The 19,715-nt window shown below is 43.9% G+C and overlaps 1 protein-coding gene across 2 annotated transcripts in view; it reads left to right on the top strand.

Moving 5' to 3' along the window:
* Positions 1 to 8,235: 8,235 nt before the first annotated feature.
* Positions 8,236 to 19,715, top strand: part of ECE2 (endothelin converting enzyme 2) — a 103,694-nt gene continuing 92,214 nt past the window's right edge. Inside the window, exon 1 of one of the 2 annotated variants that reach the window (XM_040349774.1) lies at positions 8,236 to 8,313. Coding sequence is in view for 1 of the 2 variants with exons in the window: in XM_040349773.1 (XP_040205707.1) it covers positions 15,472 to 15,504 (33 nt within the window). In the remaining variant the exon portion in view is untranslated. Of the gene's footprint in view, positions 8,314 to 15,302; positions 15,505 to 19,715 lie in introns of those variants that run through there. The other variant, XM_040349773.1, reaches the window with a different exon arrangement.

The raw sequence follows: 19,715 nt of genomic DNA, 5'->3' as shown, positions 1-19,715 counted from the left end.
TTTCTTTCTATTTTAGAAGCATATGGATAGAGCCTGAGGCTCTAACTGGCTTAAAAAAAAGGTGGGCTCAGGGCACCCACATGTATGACAATAGCGAATTAATATTTGCTATTGTCTTCCTGATTCACCTCCCAACCAATCAGGAAGAGGGTTCGGAGACCCGATTGGCTGAGAGGAGAATCACTTGTATTGGAGAAGAAGAGTTAGAGGAGGAGGAGACACAGGTGAAGCTGCCATGAAGCCGAGGAGGTGGACACGCCTGGTGAAGCCGCCACCCGGAGGAAGCGCTGCCCGCGACCTAGATGGGGTAAGTTTCGGGCTGGTGACCAAACCACCAACAAAGGGGGGGTTCGTCGGTAATACATCCGACCGACTTACCGACCGGGGGTGTGTGGTGGGTGGATTGTTTGCCACCCCCCCAAAAAAAATATAATACCAGCCGCCACTGGTAAGAACCCTAGGAAGGATGGGCTGTTTTGTTTTTGTTTTGTTTTTTTGTTTGTTTTTTGTAAAGATCTAGTTATTCTTTGAAGTTTTGTAGTTGACTACAAAACAGGGAAGCCATAATGTTGGCAAAATCAGTGGACGCAATCAACGACTGGATTAATTAATGACAACTGGCATATTTATTTATACTGCACTCAGACACTGTCACCCCAGAGATTCATGCCTTAAAATAGAGGTCAACTAGGAATTGTTTCACTGAAAAACTGTGGTATGTATTTGTCAGCAATTGCTAAATCTAGCTAAGGCTGACAAATTGTACAGTGTTTAGCAGGGCAAGCCCTCCTGATATGGCCAAGCCTATATTTAGGTATTGCATCATTACCCATCCTTACTAAAGCTTACATTTTTAAGTTTTGCAAAGTATGTATGGTATCTGATTCCATTATGATGGCATATGGCAAAATGTGTTAAAGATACAGTATATTTCTTGGGCTATTAAAGATACAGTATATTTCTTGGGCTATTAAAGATACAGTATATTTCTTGGGCTATTAAAGATACAGTATATTTCTTGGGCTATTAAAGATACAGTATATTTCTTGGGCAGGGGCGGACTGACCATTGAGTCACTCGGGCACTGCCCGAGGGCCCCATGCCACTAGGGGGCCCCATCCGGGTTGCCAGGCTCAGTAAAACCAGGGACAGTATGTAAAAATCTTTGTTTTTTTTAGATCTGTCCCTGATATGTCCGAAAATGACATGCTTTTAATGTGAATATCCCAAGATTTTAGCTGCCCGCCTCTGCACTACCTCCTGGCGTAGTGGCCATCTGTAAGCCAGAGGGGCCCCATACTCTTCTATTGCCCGGGGGCCCCATGAGTTGTCAGTCCGCCCCTGTTCTTGGGCTATTAAAGATACAGTATATTTCTTGGGCTGTAACTTTTCTATGCTAGAAAAGCAATATTGTTACGAAGGAAATCAGATCAAACCCCCACAATAGACTATTGGGAAACCCTGATTAAAGTTTTACTAAACCCTGCTGTTTCGAGGCTTAAAATCTCCATATGATTTGATGCCCTCAATGGTAACAACTATAAAGGCATGGAGAGCAAGTTTAGCGGGGGGGGGGGGGGAACACTCCAAGATGATCTTATCTCCAAAAATTCCACTGTGGAAGAAATGTCAGCTGCCGCATTTAAACTCCATCCAAGATCCAGGAGCCTGGACCAGATTTAAGGTTAAAAAGCTATCTCAGGTAGTGCAGGGAGAAATGGTGATATCCTTTGCAGGAATGATAGACTACTGGAATATTCCAGGAACCTACTTTTTTAGCTATACCGTATGCAATTTGCACATGCTCTTTCTTCTCAGTTTCCTCAAGATTTTACGCAACTAGTGGAATCTGGGCTGGAGGAGATAACTAGAAGGGGAATCCATCAAGAAAATTGGTGGCAGAGCTTTTTTGCCGAAGGAAAACGGTTATGTGTATGTTTTTCATCGAGAAAACTGTCGTGGATCTCGACGAGAAAAAAGGAAAACATGTTCTCTTTTTTCTCGTCGGGAGTCTCAATTTCCTCGTCGTGTTTCTCGTCGGGCTGGTTTATGACGAGAAACAGTTCGTGTGTATGCTTAGAAACCCACGCATGCTCAGAATAAACTATGAAACGGGAGCGCACCTTCGGTAAAAGTAGCGTTCGTAATGGAGATAGCACATTCGTCACGCTGTAACAGACTGGAAAGCGCGAACCGTCTCTTACCAAACCTTTACTAACACGCGGCAACACGAGATTAGCAAAAGCAGTCCCAAGGGTGGCGCCAATGGAATCGAACTTCCCCTTTATAGTGCCGTCGTACGTGTTGTACGTCACTGCGTTTAAGAACAACGAGATTTTGTCTTCACAGTGTGTACGCAAAGAAAGCGTGACAAGATTCTCGACAAGCCTGACAAGAAACTCATCGAGGAAAACGATGTTTCTTTTACGACGAGATTTTCGGTCGTGTGTACGAGGCCTCAGAAATGTTGGAGATGTGGGAACATTCCAGGAAATTGTATCCATATATTTTGGTCCTGCCCCGATATCGTTACATTTTGGACAAGGGTCATAAATGTAATAGCTATAGTGACGTAAGTTGTTTTGGAACAGGATTCAGCGACCTGTCTTTTGGGTTTGATGGGGAATAATATCGCTGCTACTATAGCAAAGAGAACTCAAATAAGCCTATTGATTTTCTATGCAAGAAAAGCAATAGTATTGAACTGGAAAAAAACAGAGGCTCCCTCAATAGCTTTTTGGATGCATTTAGCAAACGATAACCTGCCTTTCTATAGAGAAACATACTGCAATGAAAAGAAAAATATGAGAGTTTGGTCAAGCTGGATAGAAGAACCTACAACGGCCTCTGAGCAATCTAAGGATTAAACAACCGGAATAGGAAAAAATATAGAAATATAGAAAGAAAGTAACAAAATGTGGGTAAAGAAAGCAACATCGCCGGGGTCCGTTGGATGCGCGCACCCTAAAGGTGGATGCCGCACCAGGAACCCGCGGAAAGAACCACACAAAATGGCGTCTGCCACAGATATACTCTCCCCCAGCATGCTCCGTGAGGGAAAACTCCTCCAATTGGCTGCTGGGGAAAAGTACAGGGAAAGGAGGAAAAGAAGAAAGGACAGAATGTAAAACATTGCATTACAATATTGACATTAGTTAAATAACAGGAGACATACAAACATACACAACCCTATCTATCTAGCTGCCCATTCTCCGCAGTGTTGATAGTAGGTGGGTCCAGAAAAACCTGTATAGGAAACATATAAAAGAGTATACAATACACAATATACATCCTGATGTATCAATATAATTTTCTATATACAACCTCCAAGGTCAGAATTGAAACTGCACGCTCACGCCTGAACGCAAAATTTCCCTTCCTCCCGAAGAGTCCTAAATGTAAGTGCTTGAGCATATTACTCTGTTTGCAAGAATATAAACAGTAAAAGAACTTAATATACATTTCTGTCCTGCAATGTAAACATTGCAGAACACTGCCCCTAGCGGTCAGTGCGCTGGTACTGCGGCAGTCCAGTTCAAGTGCAAAGAAGTAGCAGTAAAAGGGAAGTGAAAAGGTAAAATAGTTATTTTCTTGCTGTATCTTCCTGAACTGCTGTGGAGAAGTTGGCAAGGACCCCCCTTCTAACTGACTGAATCCAACCCCTCCCAAGAGTTCTTCACAAAAATGTAAATGTGGATCTGGAGGAGCAGGGGGGAAGGGGAAAACTGGAAAAAAAAACAATGTGAGTGGGGCGAGAATCCTTGTCCAGAACTTCTTTAAAGGTAGCAAGCTATGCAAAGCCTACATGTATTTTACTTATAAAATTGGGGATCAGGCAAGATGATGATGGTGCCATCAGCAGTGGTTGTGGTGGTAGAAAACACCTGGTCTTCTCTTCCAGGCGACTTCAGCACGACTCGATCGATGTAAATGTGACGGCCCCAACTCCAAGCTCGGAGGCAATCTTTGAAGCGCTTCCCCACACAAACAGTGGCATAGGGTGTTTCTCGTTCCTTTTAGGGACGTTCAAGCGGTCCCATACAGCATCGCGACACCATCCCTCTCTTTCCTGGTCAATCTGGTACAAGAGTTTGGGCGGCACATATGGGTATTCGTACCCGTGGAGAGCAGCAACCCTCTGTACCACCAAACGCTGTAGCTTAGACAAACTTGGCAAATTGTGCGGGTAGCCGCGTCCTGGCAGCACTATTGCGTTCGGTGCCCTCTTTAGTGGGGGAGCAACAAGGGCCACAGGGGTGCTGAGCGTGACAGGAACAACATTTAACTCACGACTCCCCAGGTCAAACACTGGAACGTCCATGGACGGCTGCTGGGACCCACGCAATCCGCTCCGGCCGGAGCGTTTCTTCCTCCTTTGAGTATCGTGGAAGGCACCGGATCCTCCGTGACCCTGCGACTCAGAGAACCGGGACTCAAAGAGGCAATCAGGAAGGTCGCCGTCATTAGTTATCCGATAAAGGGTCAAAGTCCGACAATTGTAACTCTTCTGCTGGCAGGTAACCGCAGGGTTTGGCTGTTGTAGAGTCTCTCGGCCAATCCGACAAAGAGCGTTGAATAGATAGGCCTCGACCGCGGCTGCGGGAGGCTGGAGCAGACCCTGCTCCTAAGGAGGCACACCAAATGGAGACTGTAGAAGTGGTTGTCTCCGACGTGGTTTCGGCCTGTGTGCAAATCACTTTAATTGAACTGGTCACGCTGGATGGGTCACCTTCTGGGTCCGGCCGTCCACAGGGCTTACCTCCGATGAGCGAGGTGGCGAGGCAGCCGAGGGTAGAGTCAAGGTGGACGATACTGAGATTATCTCGGGGTCCCGGACTTCTGGTTCCACGATAGCTACCGACGAGGATGGCTCTGGCCACACGATCTCCTCCTCCGCGGTAATGGTGGCGTTGACAAAATTCACCCGATACTCTTTCGGAGCTTGTGTGGGCGATGTGGCCACAAACAAATAGGCCCGGCAGCACTGGCATCGGGCAAAGGGCTGTATCTTCACCGATAAGTCCCCGCAGCGGGACAGGTCAGGCCCAGCATCTCCGTTTCGGCACTGGACAAGAGCACGAACTGTCCTTGGGTAACACCCCTGAAGCGCAGACTGACCTACAGGACAGTTCAGGAACGACAGCAGCCCACAATTTAGCAACTTGTGAATGGGAGCAAAGTAACTCTCCCATTCCTCACTAACTTAGCGTAGTGCCCATACTGAAAGTAAGGGGGCTCTACAATACCTTATTACTTACTTTTGCAGGCTTCCTCCTAGTTGCACAACTTTTCGTCAACAGCTGCTTCTCTTCGCTGTTCCTTTAGTCGCTGTCAATTTGATTTGATGTCAAGACATGCCATTCAGGGCCAGCAGTCTTGCATTGTAACTAACTGAGGATGAAAATGAGCATTAAAAGCTTGCAGTGCGGGGGAAATCCCAGTGCAAGGGACGTTTTCTATTTTTCCGCCTTAAACTTTTTATTGGTATCTCATATAATGTATACACTGTGAAAATGTAAAGTAATGTAAAGTAACTTCCTTTTAATCAAATTATGACTGTTGTTTTATGCTGTGAGTTGCCGTTTGCTGGCCATAAGCCAAATATAGCCACATATAGTCACATATAGTCACATATGACCAGACCTGTATATCTATGATACAATGGTTGTCTCTTCAACATTTCCTTCCACCCTTTGGTACATAAATAAAACCCTTTTAACAAACAAATTGAAAGTGTAATGTTTATTCTTTATTTTTAAATGTACTAAATTTTATAGAGTCTCTCTTCACCCACTACTAAGTCTCCCCAAGCTTCTTACTGCTTGCTGGGTTGTACTTGTACCTCACACATTTCCAGCTGGTGCAGGGGAGGAAACTGATCTAAATGATTAAATAAATATGGATTTTTCTTCAGCTACAGTTTTCAGCTCTGCAAGGCTTTCACTCTTGGGTGAACTATTTTAGGAACTAAATTTAAACTGAAAATAGATGTTACTTGACTGACGGCTCCTTTCTCTGACAGCAGTCCAGTAAATCAATCATGGAATTGCTGCAAAGCAGTCTGCACTAGATGTACTAATTTCCCAGAGTCAATAGTTTTGAGATGGTACCTTCTGAAACATTTTTGGCATGACTTTAAATATTTGAGCTTGAATATGTCACTGCTCTTTTCAATGTTAAAATGGAAGCAGCATTTTAAAATCACTTTTTAAGAATATCCCACTAAAATACCCCAAAATTTTAATTAATGTAAGTGAATCCCTAACTTTCTCTAAAAGTAGCTCATCTTTCCAGTACGAATGGTCCCACGATGCACAAAACGGGGGTTGACATCTGTTAGATGCACAGTGGACCAAGGGGAAGGCAGCTTCCCCTTAAATGGTACCCCACTTCTTGCACTGAGGGCACCATCACTGCCCAAAAAAGCATTGTAATGGCAACATTATGTTCACACAACATCTTAACATAGGTAATGTCATTGCACCTAGCAGAGCTGGAGATGCATGCATGCGCCCAGCACACAAGCTGACAAAGAGGGTAAAAGAGGTGTTTGTCTGGCACCATCCAGGTAGCCAATAGCCTTCCTCACAGACACTGCCCCCTACAAGCTCCCAGCGTCATGGGCATAAAGAATGCCCAGGAAACAACCCCAACAGTCATCAGAAAAAGGCGGAAGGGTTTTATCCATATCAGGTGATCAGAATTTCCATCCCCTCATCTGACCACCAGGGGGTCCCTCATACTGAGACAACCAAAGCCAGCAATACAATCATATATACAACATGTTATTCCTGTCATAATGGTTATTTGCTGTATAAACAAACATATATTGGTGTAATCATACAATAGTATTAGAACTGGCAATTGTGTTTAAATATATAAACTTATATCATATGTAGCACCCTTTAGTGTGCTAGTTTTTAAGTACAGGCACATTTATTTGACTCATGGTAAGTGTGAGTCTGGAATCTGGGTCAGGGTTTATTGCAGGTGAGGCTAGATGACTCATACAAGCAGGTTTCTGGTGCTGTGCCTCCCCCTGATTCTGGAAGTTTGGAGACACTTCTAGAAGTTAGTCGGCTGAGGCCAGGAGGATGGATCTGCATACTTAGAGGAACCTAGCCAATCCCCAGGTGTACTGTCCTGGCAGCAGATGAGTCATGCCAACAGGGAGTTGGGTGAAAGATGGAGTTCCGAGGACACTATCGGTGGCCTTGGAGGGGTTTCCTAGGTCTAGGGGAGATCCCAGCTCATGGCTGGGTTAGGGCTGGCTTAGGGGGATCCATTCAACAGAGTGGAATGACTCCCAACTGTCCCTGATTTCGAAGGACTGTCCCTGATTTGGAGCAATGTCCCTCTGTCCCTCATTCCTCCTCATTTGTCCCTCATTTTGGTCTGATCCATATAGTTGTATATAAAATGCACTTTTTATCTATCAAAAAGTGTTTTCCATTACTAAACCTTACATCTGCATGGGTAGGGAGGTTGGACAGAAGTGGATCTACTGATCGATATCTGTACAACCGTTCTGTAAGATTTTACCCACTTAATGAGCACCGCTGGCAATAGCCCTCATTTTCTGATCAGTATAATAGCTTAGTGGGGAGGATTCCTTCATCCACATCGAGTGTGTGGATGGGGGAATTTAATCTTTTTTTTTGCTGGTTGAACAAAAAAAATGAATCCTCTATGGGCTGCCTCAGGCCCCGTACACACGGCCGAGGAACTCGACGTGCCAAACACATCGAGTTCCTCGGCCAGTTCAGCACTGAAGCCGCCAAGGACCTCGGCGGGCCGAGAGCTCCCATAGAACAACGAGGAAATAGAGAACATGTTCTCTATTTCCTCGCCGAGGTCCTCGTCGGCTTCCTCGGCCGAAAGTGTACACACGACCAGTTTCCTCGGCAGAATTCAGCCAGAAACTCGGTCGGAAGCTGAATTCTGCCGAGGAAACTGGTCGTGTGTACGGGGCCTAAAGCTTTATTACCCTGAGGACGGTCGGGTCATATCGGTGGGCAGCATGAAAATCAGACATTGAATGGCATGCAGAAATTACTGTTTGTCTCGGCTAACGTTATCTCGTTTCCCCAAAGTATTTCTCCTCTGTTTTAGAGTATTTAATAGGCTATTGTTCATTATTTTTGTTTAAACTGTCATTACAAGCAGCCAAAGGAAAACTCCCTTCCTGCTGTGTGATTGAGGTCTTAAAAAAGCAGAGTAACTAAAGGCAACATTAATGCGTGAATGGCTCTGTTACCGCTGCCTTGCATCGGATTTGGATGATTGTATAAGGCTTCTTTCTGGGGTGATAAAGTAAGTGTAAATGATATCAAAGATGTTGGTGTGTAATCTATTAGTGGGGAGTTTATAGTAATCATTTTTTATATACACAGTTATTATTTCTACTGTATTGATACATTTTTGTAATTTTATTTATTTAAAAAAATGACATAGACGTGACAATATATAGCACTGCTTAGTTTTTTTTTTATTAATAGAATTGTAAATGACAAATATGTGCAGTGATCTATAGCCAATTAAAATACTTTACATTTGTTAATCTGGAAAAACTGGAAAATTGTTGAAAAAAAAAAACTGTACTGAAAGAAATACAGAGGCTGACCTCCTTCTAAAAATGATGGTTACCTGGCTGTCTCTGGCTTCCATATTATCTCAGTCACTGACTAAGAACAAGAAAACAGAAATGTCAGTAAAACATTAACGTAAAACTCTAATTAGTTTGGGTGTTTCACAACTGTGGTTCAGAAAAGCATTGAGGTAACAAGATCAGCACATAGGCGTGAGCCAGAGCTGTATCTTGGCCTAGGCCGACAAGGCCTAGGCCTAGGGCGGCACTTTGCGGGGGCGGCGTTTTGACTTCAGTGGGCAGGGGCGCTTTAAAAGCGGTGTATTCACCGCTCCTAATGCGCTGCAAAGAAGCTACTGGCAGGACAGGGTGGGTCTTAAATAGGAAGGGGTGTGTCCTTGACAGGAAGGGTGGTTCGTATTTAAATTAGGAGGCGCATGAGTTTAGTCAGGCCTAGGGCAGCACAAAACCTAAATACACCTCTGGCGTGCGCATGGGGTGTGCCAGGTGTGTTTGGGCACATCCTAATTACTATGTGTGGTGCCAATTCCCCCTTCTTGCTTGGGCTCCCCCTCCCCTTGTTGGCCCCTGCCCGCAGTTCTGCTGGCTCCCCCCTCCCCTCTCCCCCTGGCTGCTGCGGGGGATGTTTAAAAATGGAGAGCGGATGAAGGGACTACTAAATAGGTAATTTACCGGTACCTTTCTTTTCTAAATGAACACAGTGGACACACTCACTGTGTCCATTCATAACTGAAGCATAGTAAACTATGTTTACTATGCTTCAGTCTGTGAATGAACAGGAAGCCGCTAAGAACAAAGCAATCCCTGCCCCGTGCTGCTGAGGCTGCAGAGAAAGGCATCTGTGTTTGAACTTTGGGGTGCACACCCTAATGCAGTAGGCTGGGCACACCTATGGATCAGCATGACAGCCAGGCAACTAGCATTTTCAGAAGAGGAAGTCAGTAAAAGCAGCCTAAATATACAGTACAGGTTATCGCTAATGTTAGAAGTCAAGTGTCAGCACTATACTAACTCACTGACCTAAAAAATATTCATCATCTTACTGATGTCTTTTGGAATAACAAGTGTGTGTTGCATACAAAGGACAGGAACTCATTGTCAGGGCTATTATCTCACATCATCCTTTTTTTTCCCTTCCAGCTTTTATTCACAAATTAATTCATAAATTTTCACAGCTCAGGCACTCATCCCACTTATGTGTTCACAATTTTATCTTGGGTTATCTTATGTTTGGATTCATTAGGAGTAATTGATTTTACTCTGTTTTGAGGCTTGGCATGACAACATTTAAAAGTCATAGAAAAAAATAGGGGCAGTTTTTAGTTTTAATCAGTTTATAGCAGTCAGAGTAATGGAATAAGCATCTCTTTATAATTAAGCTCCTATTGAGTGAAATACGTGAGAGGAGAAACAAGCTGGATTGTCTGTGTGCCACGTTTGAAGTGGATGTAAACCCACTCTCATCCTTTCTAAACTACTGCCATAGTGCTGATCTATAAGGATATAGATGCCTCCTGTCAAATGTCTCCCCTGCAGATTCTGTGGGTGGGTCTGTTGTCCGGAGCTCAGTGGGTGGAGTCGTGATGTCAGTAGACTCCCCGCCCACCTGTACACTCCCCTTGTCAGCATGCATTTTCTCCTGTATATTTCTTACACTAAATTCTGCTATGATCACTAACATCCAGTCAAAACCCAGAAAAGTAACTACATGACTTCAGCATCAGGGGTCAAGTCCTGGGGGAAAAAGTGTGGGAACTCCCACCCAAGATCCACTCCCCCACCAAAAAAATAAAATTATACGCTCATTTGCATAATTACTAAACCGCATGTTTTTTTTTCTTCGATCCACTGTACCTTAGTAATCCTTTGTTACTGGCCGCTTCCTGTATATGGATTCATTGGGTATTCCGTCACTTCCTCAATGCCGCAATGTCTCCTGGGAGCTTTTGTCATTGTTCCCAGGAGACATTGCGGAGGTCTGCCCCAAGTTATCGCGGGATTTAGAAAGAACTTTAAGCAAGTTCTTTCTAAATCCCGCGATAACTCGCGGCAGACCTCCGAAATGTCTCCTGGGAACAATGACAAAAGCTCCCAGGAGACATTGCGGCATCAAGGAAGTGACGGAATATCCGCACACTACCCGATGAATCCATATACAGGAAGCGGCCAGTAACAAAGGATTACTAAGGTTCGCCTGCCCCTGACAGTGACTCGAGCCGGGCATCGCCGCTTAGTGAAGAATTGGCTCGGCTGCTCACAGGTGCTTTAGTCCTGCAAAGGGAACTGCGTTCCTGCTGTGAAAAAAGTGCAGGAACTCCGTTCCCACGCGTTCCCGCAGGACTTGAGCCCTGTTCAGCATGACCAATCATGCTTAGGTGTGGAACAGCCAATCCTGGGAGAGCTGCAGAAGAAAGAAGTGGGGGTGGGAATTAAAAAAATAATGCCTGTCTCAGGCTAGTACATGAGATATGTAAATCACCTGCCACTCACAGCTAGGGGCGTGTACGCTGATTTACGCCTAGAATATGTAAATCAGCAAGATACGCCTATTCACGAACGTACGCCCGGCCGTTGCAGTAAAGATATGCCGTTTACGTAAGGGGTTTTCAGGCGTAAAGATAAACCACCAAAAAGATGGCGCAGCCAATGTTAAGTATGGACGTCGGAACCGCGTCAAATTTTTCAAACTTTACGTCGTAACTCTTCCGTGAATGGGGCTGGCCGTAATTTACGTTCACGTCGAAAGCATTGACGATTTGCCGCCGTCATTTGGAGCATGCGCACTGGGATACGTCCACGGACGGCGCATGCGCCGTTCGATCGAAATGTCATTTACGTGGGGTCACACTTAATATGCATAAAACACGCCCACAGCTTCAACATTTGAATTAGGCGGGCTTACGCCGGCCCTAATACGCTACGCCGCCGTAACGTCGGCGGCAAAATCTTTGAGAATACCATACTCGCCTCTCAAAGTTACGGCGGCGTAGCGTATAGGAGATACGCTACGCCCGCCTAAAGGTATGTGAATCTAGCCCTATGCCTCCAGGTTGCTGTGTTGTATTGAATTTGACAGAAAATTACAGCGCTGCAAATTTAAAAGGAAATGTAATTTTTAATACCATTCAAATGCAATATGATTCAAGGAGTAATTTTTTTTTATTTTGCTGTATTTTTTTCTAATGCAAGTGGAATTAACCTTAATACTAATGCATACAGTAACTGATCCAGCATTGGGCTCTTTGTGTTTTGTAATAAAATCAAAAAGTCAGCCAATGTGCAATAATACTTAAAGGAACACTAAAGGTTCGTTTTTTATTAGATCAATTGATTGCTGTAAGCTAGAGCATTTAAATATCACTTACCTCGTTTTTCCTTTTGACCTCCAAAATACAGTAATCCAGGTTTGAAAATGCCATTTCCTGTCACTCCTCTTCTTGCTTTCCACCAGCATTTGAGCCGTTTTGCATGGTGGAAAGCAGAATGTGCTCACCCCCTCCCTATGACTACAGCCCTGCGTGAAGATGCTCTCTTATCCCTCACAGGCATGGAGGCTAAGCCTAATGGGAACTGTAGTTCCCATTAGGCCGAGACGTAGCAAGAATGAATGCGCACCGCAAACCAGGAAGTCAGTGAGAATAATGATTCAGGAGTGACGGAGGTGAATAAAACAGCTCGATTTCAACAGGTATCAAACTAGTTATAATGCAAAACATTACTTTTTATTTTATCAGCTACTGTCAGACTTTAATTTAAGAGGAAAATATTTTTGTCTTTACAACCCCTTTAAAGCGGAACTTCAGTCATTTTTTCATCTATCCATCTATTAACACTTCTGCCCTTGTTTTAGTCAACTTTTTTTTCGGCCAGTAAATACCTCATACAGCCCACTTCCTGTTTCTTGTCTGGTAAAAAGCCTAGGCTTATGACATCATGCACAGCTCTCTCAACACTCTTGTGAGAGTTTTCCAGGAAGGGAGGGTGGATGAGTCATAAGAGGGCCAATAAAAGTTGCAGAGATGGAGGTGTGCCTCTGTGTGTCTGTGTAAATCCAGGAAGTGAACAGACAGCAGCTTCAGCTGCCCACAGTTAAAATGGTTGCAGCCAGACTTAGTAGAGGGAGATTTCTGCAGCATATTTGGCAAGTACAGAATCACAATATATATAAAATAATATGCAAAGTGATTGGAGGGAAGCTTCAGAATGGCAAAGATGTTTTTATTACAATTTATTTGAGCAGACTGCCGTTCCTCTTTAAAGTTATTTATTACCCCAGCATTTCATATTCTTGATATGTGCCTGCTGTACCATGTACTTGTGTGAAAAAGTGTCCTGTTATGTGTATTTCTTCCTTTGAGAGAAATCCCTGGTGTACCTGCCAGTCCCAATGCTTTCATAATAAAAACTGACCACACTAAGCAGGAGAGAACACCATTCTCTGGCTATGCTGGGAGCTCAGCCTGATCTCTTTCAATGATTGGACTTGTCCTAACCCCCCCTCCGCTTCTCCTCCCTTAATCTTTTATGCAGCTGACAAATAAGGGGGCAGAGGGAATGTGATCACTTCTAAAAAGGGGGGGGGGGATTTATAATGTTTTTTTTTTTTATATTTATATATAGATGTTATGCCTTTTGTTTCAAATTTAAACTGAATGAGCTGCTATACAATATGATTGTTTACAATCACTTTAACTTTGATAACAGAACACAAATTCAAACCTGGAGTCAATGGGGTTGAGTTATTAAAGTCAAATAGACTGTGTTCCTTGCAAGTGCAGTTGCACTCGTTTTCCCCAGTGCTTGGTGAAGGTGGTAAAGCTCTACTGATTTCCATCATCCAATCCTGTGCAAGCAAAAATACTTTTTTAATAATTTTCCTTGCACCTGATTGGGTATTCTTCACAAATTGAAGCTTTACCACAATACACTTATTAAGGAAAATTAGTTTTATTTGCCTTTAGTAAATTAGCCCCAGTGAGACATTTATGCCAATTTTCCTATTGGCTGCCGAGCCAGCGTGGCATAATAAATGCTATGCTCACCCAACATTCAGTGCACATGGAAGTAATAAAGGATTCTCCTGAGGGTCTGACAGTTCCAAATTAAAGATCAACTGAGTTCTTTTAGCGGCATGATTATACCTATCATGCCTTGTACACACAACGGAATTTTTTCATCCGATATTCCGACCGTTTGTGCCCCATCTGAGTTTTTCCATCGGAAATTTCCGACAGACTTAGAAAGAGAACATGTTGGCCCGGATTCACAAAGCACTTACGCCGACGTATCTCAAGATACGCCGTCGTAAGTACAAATGTGCGCCGTCGTATATATGCGCCGACCCACAAACTAAGATACGCCTAAAAATAGGCTTCATCCGACCGACGTAACTTGCCTACGCCGGCGTATCGTGGGTGCATATTTACGTGGCGCTCCCATTGATTTTCTATGCACATATGCAAATGAGGGAGATACGCCGATTCACGAACGTACTTGCGCCCGGCGCATAATATACGCGGTTTGCGTAAGTCGTACGTCCGGCGTAAAGTTATTCCCCATATATGAGGCGCAACCCATGCAAAGGTATGGACCAGGGAACATAAGACGTCGTATTGCATGTAGTTTACGTATTTTACGTTGGATGTGAATATGACTAGGCGTAGGTTACGTTCACGCCGTAGGCAGTGATCCGGCGTATCTTAGGCAGTTGTTTCGAAGTGATTCTGAGCATGCGCACTGGGATGCGTCCACGGGACGGCGCATGCGCCGTTCATTATACGTATCTGTCTGAGACTCAGCCCAGCATTTGCATGGGGTCACGCCTCATTTACATGGCTCACGCCCACTTCCACATATGCCGGCTTACGCCTTAGAAACCCAGCGCAGATTTGGTAGCACTGGCTTTGTGAATCCAGTGCTTGCCTCTCTGCGCTGCGTCGGCGTAGCATATCAGAGATACGCTACAGCGGCATAAATATGCGCCGATGTACGTGAATCCGTTCTCTTTTTTTCCCGATGAAATAAAATTTCTATTGGAAATTCCGTTCGTCTGTATGGAACTCTGACATGCTCAGAATCAAGTCGACGCATGCTCGGAAGCGTTGAACTTCATTTTTCTCGGCTCGTCGTAGTGTTGTACGTCACCGTGTTTTTGGACGGTCGGAATTTGGTGTGACAGTGTGAATGCAAGACAGCTTGAGCGGAATTCCATCAGAAAAATCCGTCTGAGTTTATCCCGACGGAAATTCCGATCGTGTGTACGGGGCATAAGAGGTTTGTGAGCTTACATTATATACATTATATTACTACAGCATGTAGAAAAGGGTTAAGATAAGCCTAGATGCAGATGTCTGCCTCACCCTTATTCTGATATAACCGTAGGAACAGGTCCGGAGTATCTCCATTTATACTGTAGAAGAGATTATAATATTGTCACATTCTACCTTTTTATCTGTTTATGTTTTTTTGTTTTTTTCTTGGCGTCTTTTTCGTCATCTGCCTCCCACCATTTTAGTACATAGAGCCGCACTTTCTTTTCCTCTTTACAAATTAGCCATAGTGTGTTTTCTTGCTCTCCCTCCCTCCCTGTAACATCTGATGCTCTCCTGTCCTTCCTGTTGAAGGATACAATAGGGTTTTGTCATGGTAACCAGAGCATTCCCAGTTAGCAGCCCCAGCTTCACTCCCTCCCTCCTTCGCCCTGCCTCTCCCTCCCCCTCTCTCAGGCCTTATCTCCCTGCAGTTTGCCAAGGCTGGCTAGGATCTGTAGGGTGATCCGGGGATGGGCAGCGGGTGCTGTATCCCTTGGCTCCTGGGCATGGCTCTGGATTCTCTGTAGATGCTGCTGCTCCATCATTACCAGGATGAACGTTGCGCTTCAGAATCTCAGCAACAGCGTGAGTGCCAATGGGGGGGGGGGGGGGGGGGTCTATTTTTATTATTGGATGCAAGCTCTGTCTCATCATACATGTACACTGATGTGTGCAAGCTGATTACTGGCCTTGTACGTACCGCCGGACTCTTTTTACATATCAGCTGCAGAGCTGATTTGCTGATATGCTTGCATTCAGATTTTGCATACACAAACATATAACAAAAATGGCATACATCTCGACACACATCATGTGATACGGCATAGTATAGGCCACAACTACCCATCATTTAAACCGTAATGTGTCCATCTATATTCTTGTTTTTTTTTTTTACGATGCTTTAAATCCTGTTCACATCTTCGAGCAGGCTGCTCCATGTATCCGTACCATTGAGTAGTATTGCTTTCATATAGTGCAGTTGTCATCCCTATAATAGTTTTTAAAGTTTTTAATAATTTAACTGTCCCATTTCGGCACAAATTGATACTCATGTCTGTGTTTCTGGAAAAGAAAGGAACACTTCCTACGTTCAAGCGTAATTCCTATAAATAAATGCAAATCTTGGCTTATCAAAGCCAGTTCTGGCAAACTTTGGTAAACCATTGTGCACGGCACCCGGTGCCGGGACAAGGTCAACTAGAGCTCAGGGCAAATGTGCCAAAGTGCTCCCCCCTTCCCCAAGATGCACGAGCATTATGCGTCGGCAAAAGTCAATCCCCCCAGAGTGCTCAAAACTCATCACTAATCTGCATGATTACCCCCTAAGCATGAATGGCTTCTCTTCCATTACAAATCCGCACCCCTGCTGAAAACGCCCCTCCCAGTACAAATCTTTGCCTCTTACCCCATGCCCTCAACACAACACATCTGCTAGTACACATCCTCTCACCCCACTCCAAATCCCCTTCTCCCAACACACATTCCCCCTTAGTCCCCCCTTCTAGCACAACCCCCCCCCCCCCCAATTTCCCTCCGATCATCCCTACTAGCACAAATACTCCTACCCTAAAAAAGTCCCCATCTAGCACAATTCCACCCCTCCACCATATCACCTCTTCTAAAACAAAACCCTCAATCCCCTCTCCTAGCACAAATACTCTTCCCCCATCCCCCCCTCCCAACACAGATCCCCCTAAATCACCACTCCTAGCACAAATATTCTTCCCCCATCCCCCCCTCCCAACACAGATCCCCCTAAATCACCACTCCTAGCACACCCCCCTAAATTTCCCTTCTCCTAGAACATTTATTACCCACCTACCGCCACCCAAATTCCGCCTTACAATACAAATCCCCAATCTCCTCACAGCGCCCTCCCAATTCACATGATACCAAAGTGCCCAGGGCAGCCGTCCCTCCTGCCCACCCCTTGTACCGGCCCTGATGGCACCTAATCACTTCCCGATTTATGAGATGACAGCAATCAGAATAGTGACAGATTGACACTGATTGATTTCTTTGGATTACATCACTTTTATACATTGCTTGTTATCTTTTCAAACAAGCATTACGGTCTTTGTTTTTTTGCTCCAGATTTGTACTTATGACACGTCTATTATTAATAATTTATTACATAGATAAAATGAACGGCATCTAAGCCAAGAATCCATAGTAAATGAAATGTAGTCTTAGTTTAAATTTTCTCGAGGGCACTTGGTGTGTGGCTTGCTTCCTGTTTAATCCTCAAATTACTTTAATACGAGGGGAGTGCTGCTTAAAGTGCCCCCCTAGGGCAATTTGTCAGCTCCAACTAGTAACAAGGTTAGCGACTATCAGAATCACAGGGGTTCATCAATAACGGCAAAGGATGACATCGAGGCTGGTCAATAGCACCATGATTATGGTCTGCATGACCTGTGTGGTGTGTGATGTATTGAGCAGTGTACCTCTCAGCTTAGGGTGCTGGTTCATTATGAAAGTTTTAAGCTTCCTACAGGCACCAAGGACCTCTGGAAGCTTGTTCGTGCATTATCTGGCCCAGAAACAATTTTTTTAATGAAAGAACCATGTACGGACATACAAGTTTGCACTGGGGACATGTGCAGGTTTGTGCCTATGAAGAGGGGTGCACTCTACAGCCATCTCCATTTTTTTGAGGGAAAAAGTAGTAGTAGGAAAAAAAATTAAACCTTGATGATCGACAATCCCCCCAAGAAGGCTCAGGCAGATGATTTGTGACGCAGTCAGGGAAGGGCTTAAGACATACAAATGTCCCCCAGTTTGGCTGGATTGGGCAAACATTTTCTTTATCCTCTATTATTATTATTATTATTATTATTATTATTATTATACAGGATTTATCTAGCGCCAACAATTTGTACAGTGCTTAATACTTTATAAATTGTAATTGATGCAAATTAAAAACTGAAATGTCAGTATATATATATATATATATATATATATATATATATATATATATATATATATAAAAAGCTACAGACTATATTATCTGAAAATAAAGAGAATTCTCTGTTTTTGTTGCTTTAAACGTTCCATCCTTATTGGCACATCACTATATTTGTCTAGCACGTAGATGAGTGATACTCAATACCTAGATGGATACAAAAAAATATAATGGATATTGTCACAAATGTGGATAATGTTTAGACACCATGAATAATCTCAGATTATCCTAGCAGGGTTCCTGAATTTCAAGTACAGTTGCAGTGTGGTTAAGTGCAGTGAGGCTGCGGGTTATGCGGTCTTTAGTTACAAAGCCTGAGAGATAAACAGGAATAAATAAATGAGTCTCCACCCAGCTCACGGTTTAAACCGCACATGCAATCTGAAATAAATGCATTTCAATGTAGAAAGTTGTTCTGCATATCTTAGATATGTCCATTGATTATAAATGCCTATTTTTTTAAAATTATAATATCTATAATGTAAGCAAATTTTCTTTATATCCCAATTCTTAATTTATTGTAGAGCACACAGAAAACAGTTTACATCATTACTGACCTAAGCAGGATGCAAAGTATAATTATGAAGTCATTTCCTGTGTATGACATAGTAAATGACCAGCTTTTCTAATAGGATGCTAAACTATTCTGCATGCTTTTTCTCACATCACTGAAATAGCAACCTTCAAAGACCACTTTATAGTGTTGCATTTATAGCAATTTTTTTTTACTATTATGGTATTGGTACCATGGTACAAATATTATGGTATTAAGTACCATGTTATCAATGACATGGTCATTTGCATAGAAGTGGACGTAATAAAGAAAGACTGACAATTGTGCATCTAAACATAGCCATTTGTAAATGTTCATTTATTTTTCATTGCCTTATGCATCTTAATGATGCACCTTATAGCCTCAGGGCCAGATTCACAGTCAGCGGCGTAATTTTGTGCGGGCGTAACGTATCCGCTTTACGTTACGCCGCCGCAACTAAGACGGGCAAGTGCTGTATTCTCAAAGCACTTGCTCCATAAGTTGCGGCGGCGTAGCGTAAATCGGCCGGCGTAAGCCCGCCTAATTCAAATTTGGATCAGGGGGGCGTGTTTTATGTAAATCAACTGTGACCCGACGTGATTGACGTTTTTGCCGAACGGCGCATGCGCCGTCCGTGGAATTTCCCAGTGTGCATTGCTACAAAATACGCCGCAAGGACGTCATTGGTTTCGACGTGAGCGTAAATGACGTCCAGCCCCATTGACGGATGACTTACGCAATTCTGATCGTCTGTATGCAATTCCGACGCATACAAAACACGCATGCTCGAAATCAATTCAAAGCATGCTCGGAATCATTGAACTTCATTTTTCTCGGCTCGTTGTAGTGTCGTACGTCACCGCGTTCTTGATGTTCGGAATTTCAAACAACATTTGTAAGGCCATGTGCAACACAAGTTTAATCCCCCTGGCGGTGTTCCCCAGTCTGACTCGGGGTGAGATTTTTTGGCTAAGATCGGTAACCCCGAGTCAGACTCGGGCTCGCCTCGCTGAATCCACAGGCTTAGTTTACTTACCTTGTCCCTGGATCCAGCGATGCCACTGCGCTGTGTGAGCGAGCGGCACCTCGCTCGATTCACACAGTGTCCTCCTGTGCCGCCGATCTCCATTCCCTGCGACGTTACGACGCACGGGAGCGGAGAACGGCGCCAAATTCAAAAAGGTAAACAAACACATTACATACAGTATACTGTAATCTTATAGATTACAGTACTGTATGTAAAAAATACACACCCCCCTTGTCCCTAGTGGTCTGCACAGTGTCCTACATGTACTT

The sequence above is a fragment of the Rana temporaria genome, chromosome 4 (assembly GCF_905171775.1).
Source record: "Rana temporaria chromosome 4, aRanTem1.1, whole genome shotgun sequence".
NCBI classification, from domain to species: Eukaryota; Metazoa; Chordata; class Amphibia; order Anura; family Ranidae; genus Rana; species Rana temporaria.
The sequence above is the reverse complement of the archived record's forward strand: the minus strand, read 5'-3'. Positions and strand labels throughout refer to the sequence as shown.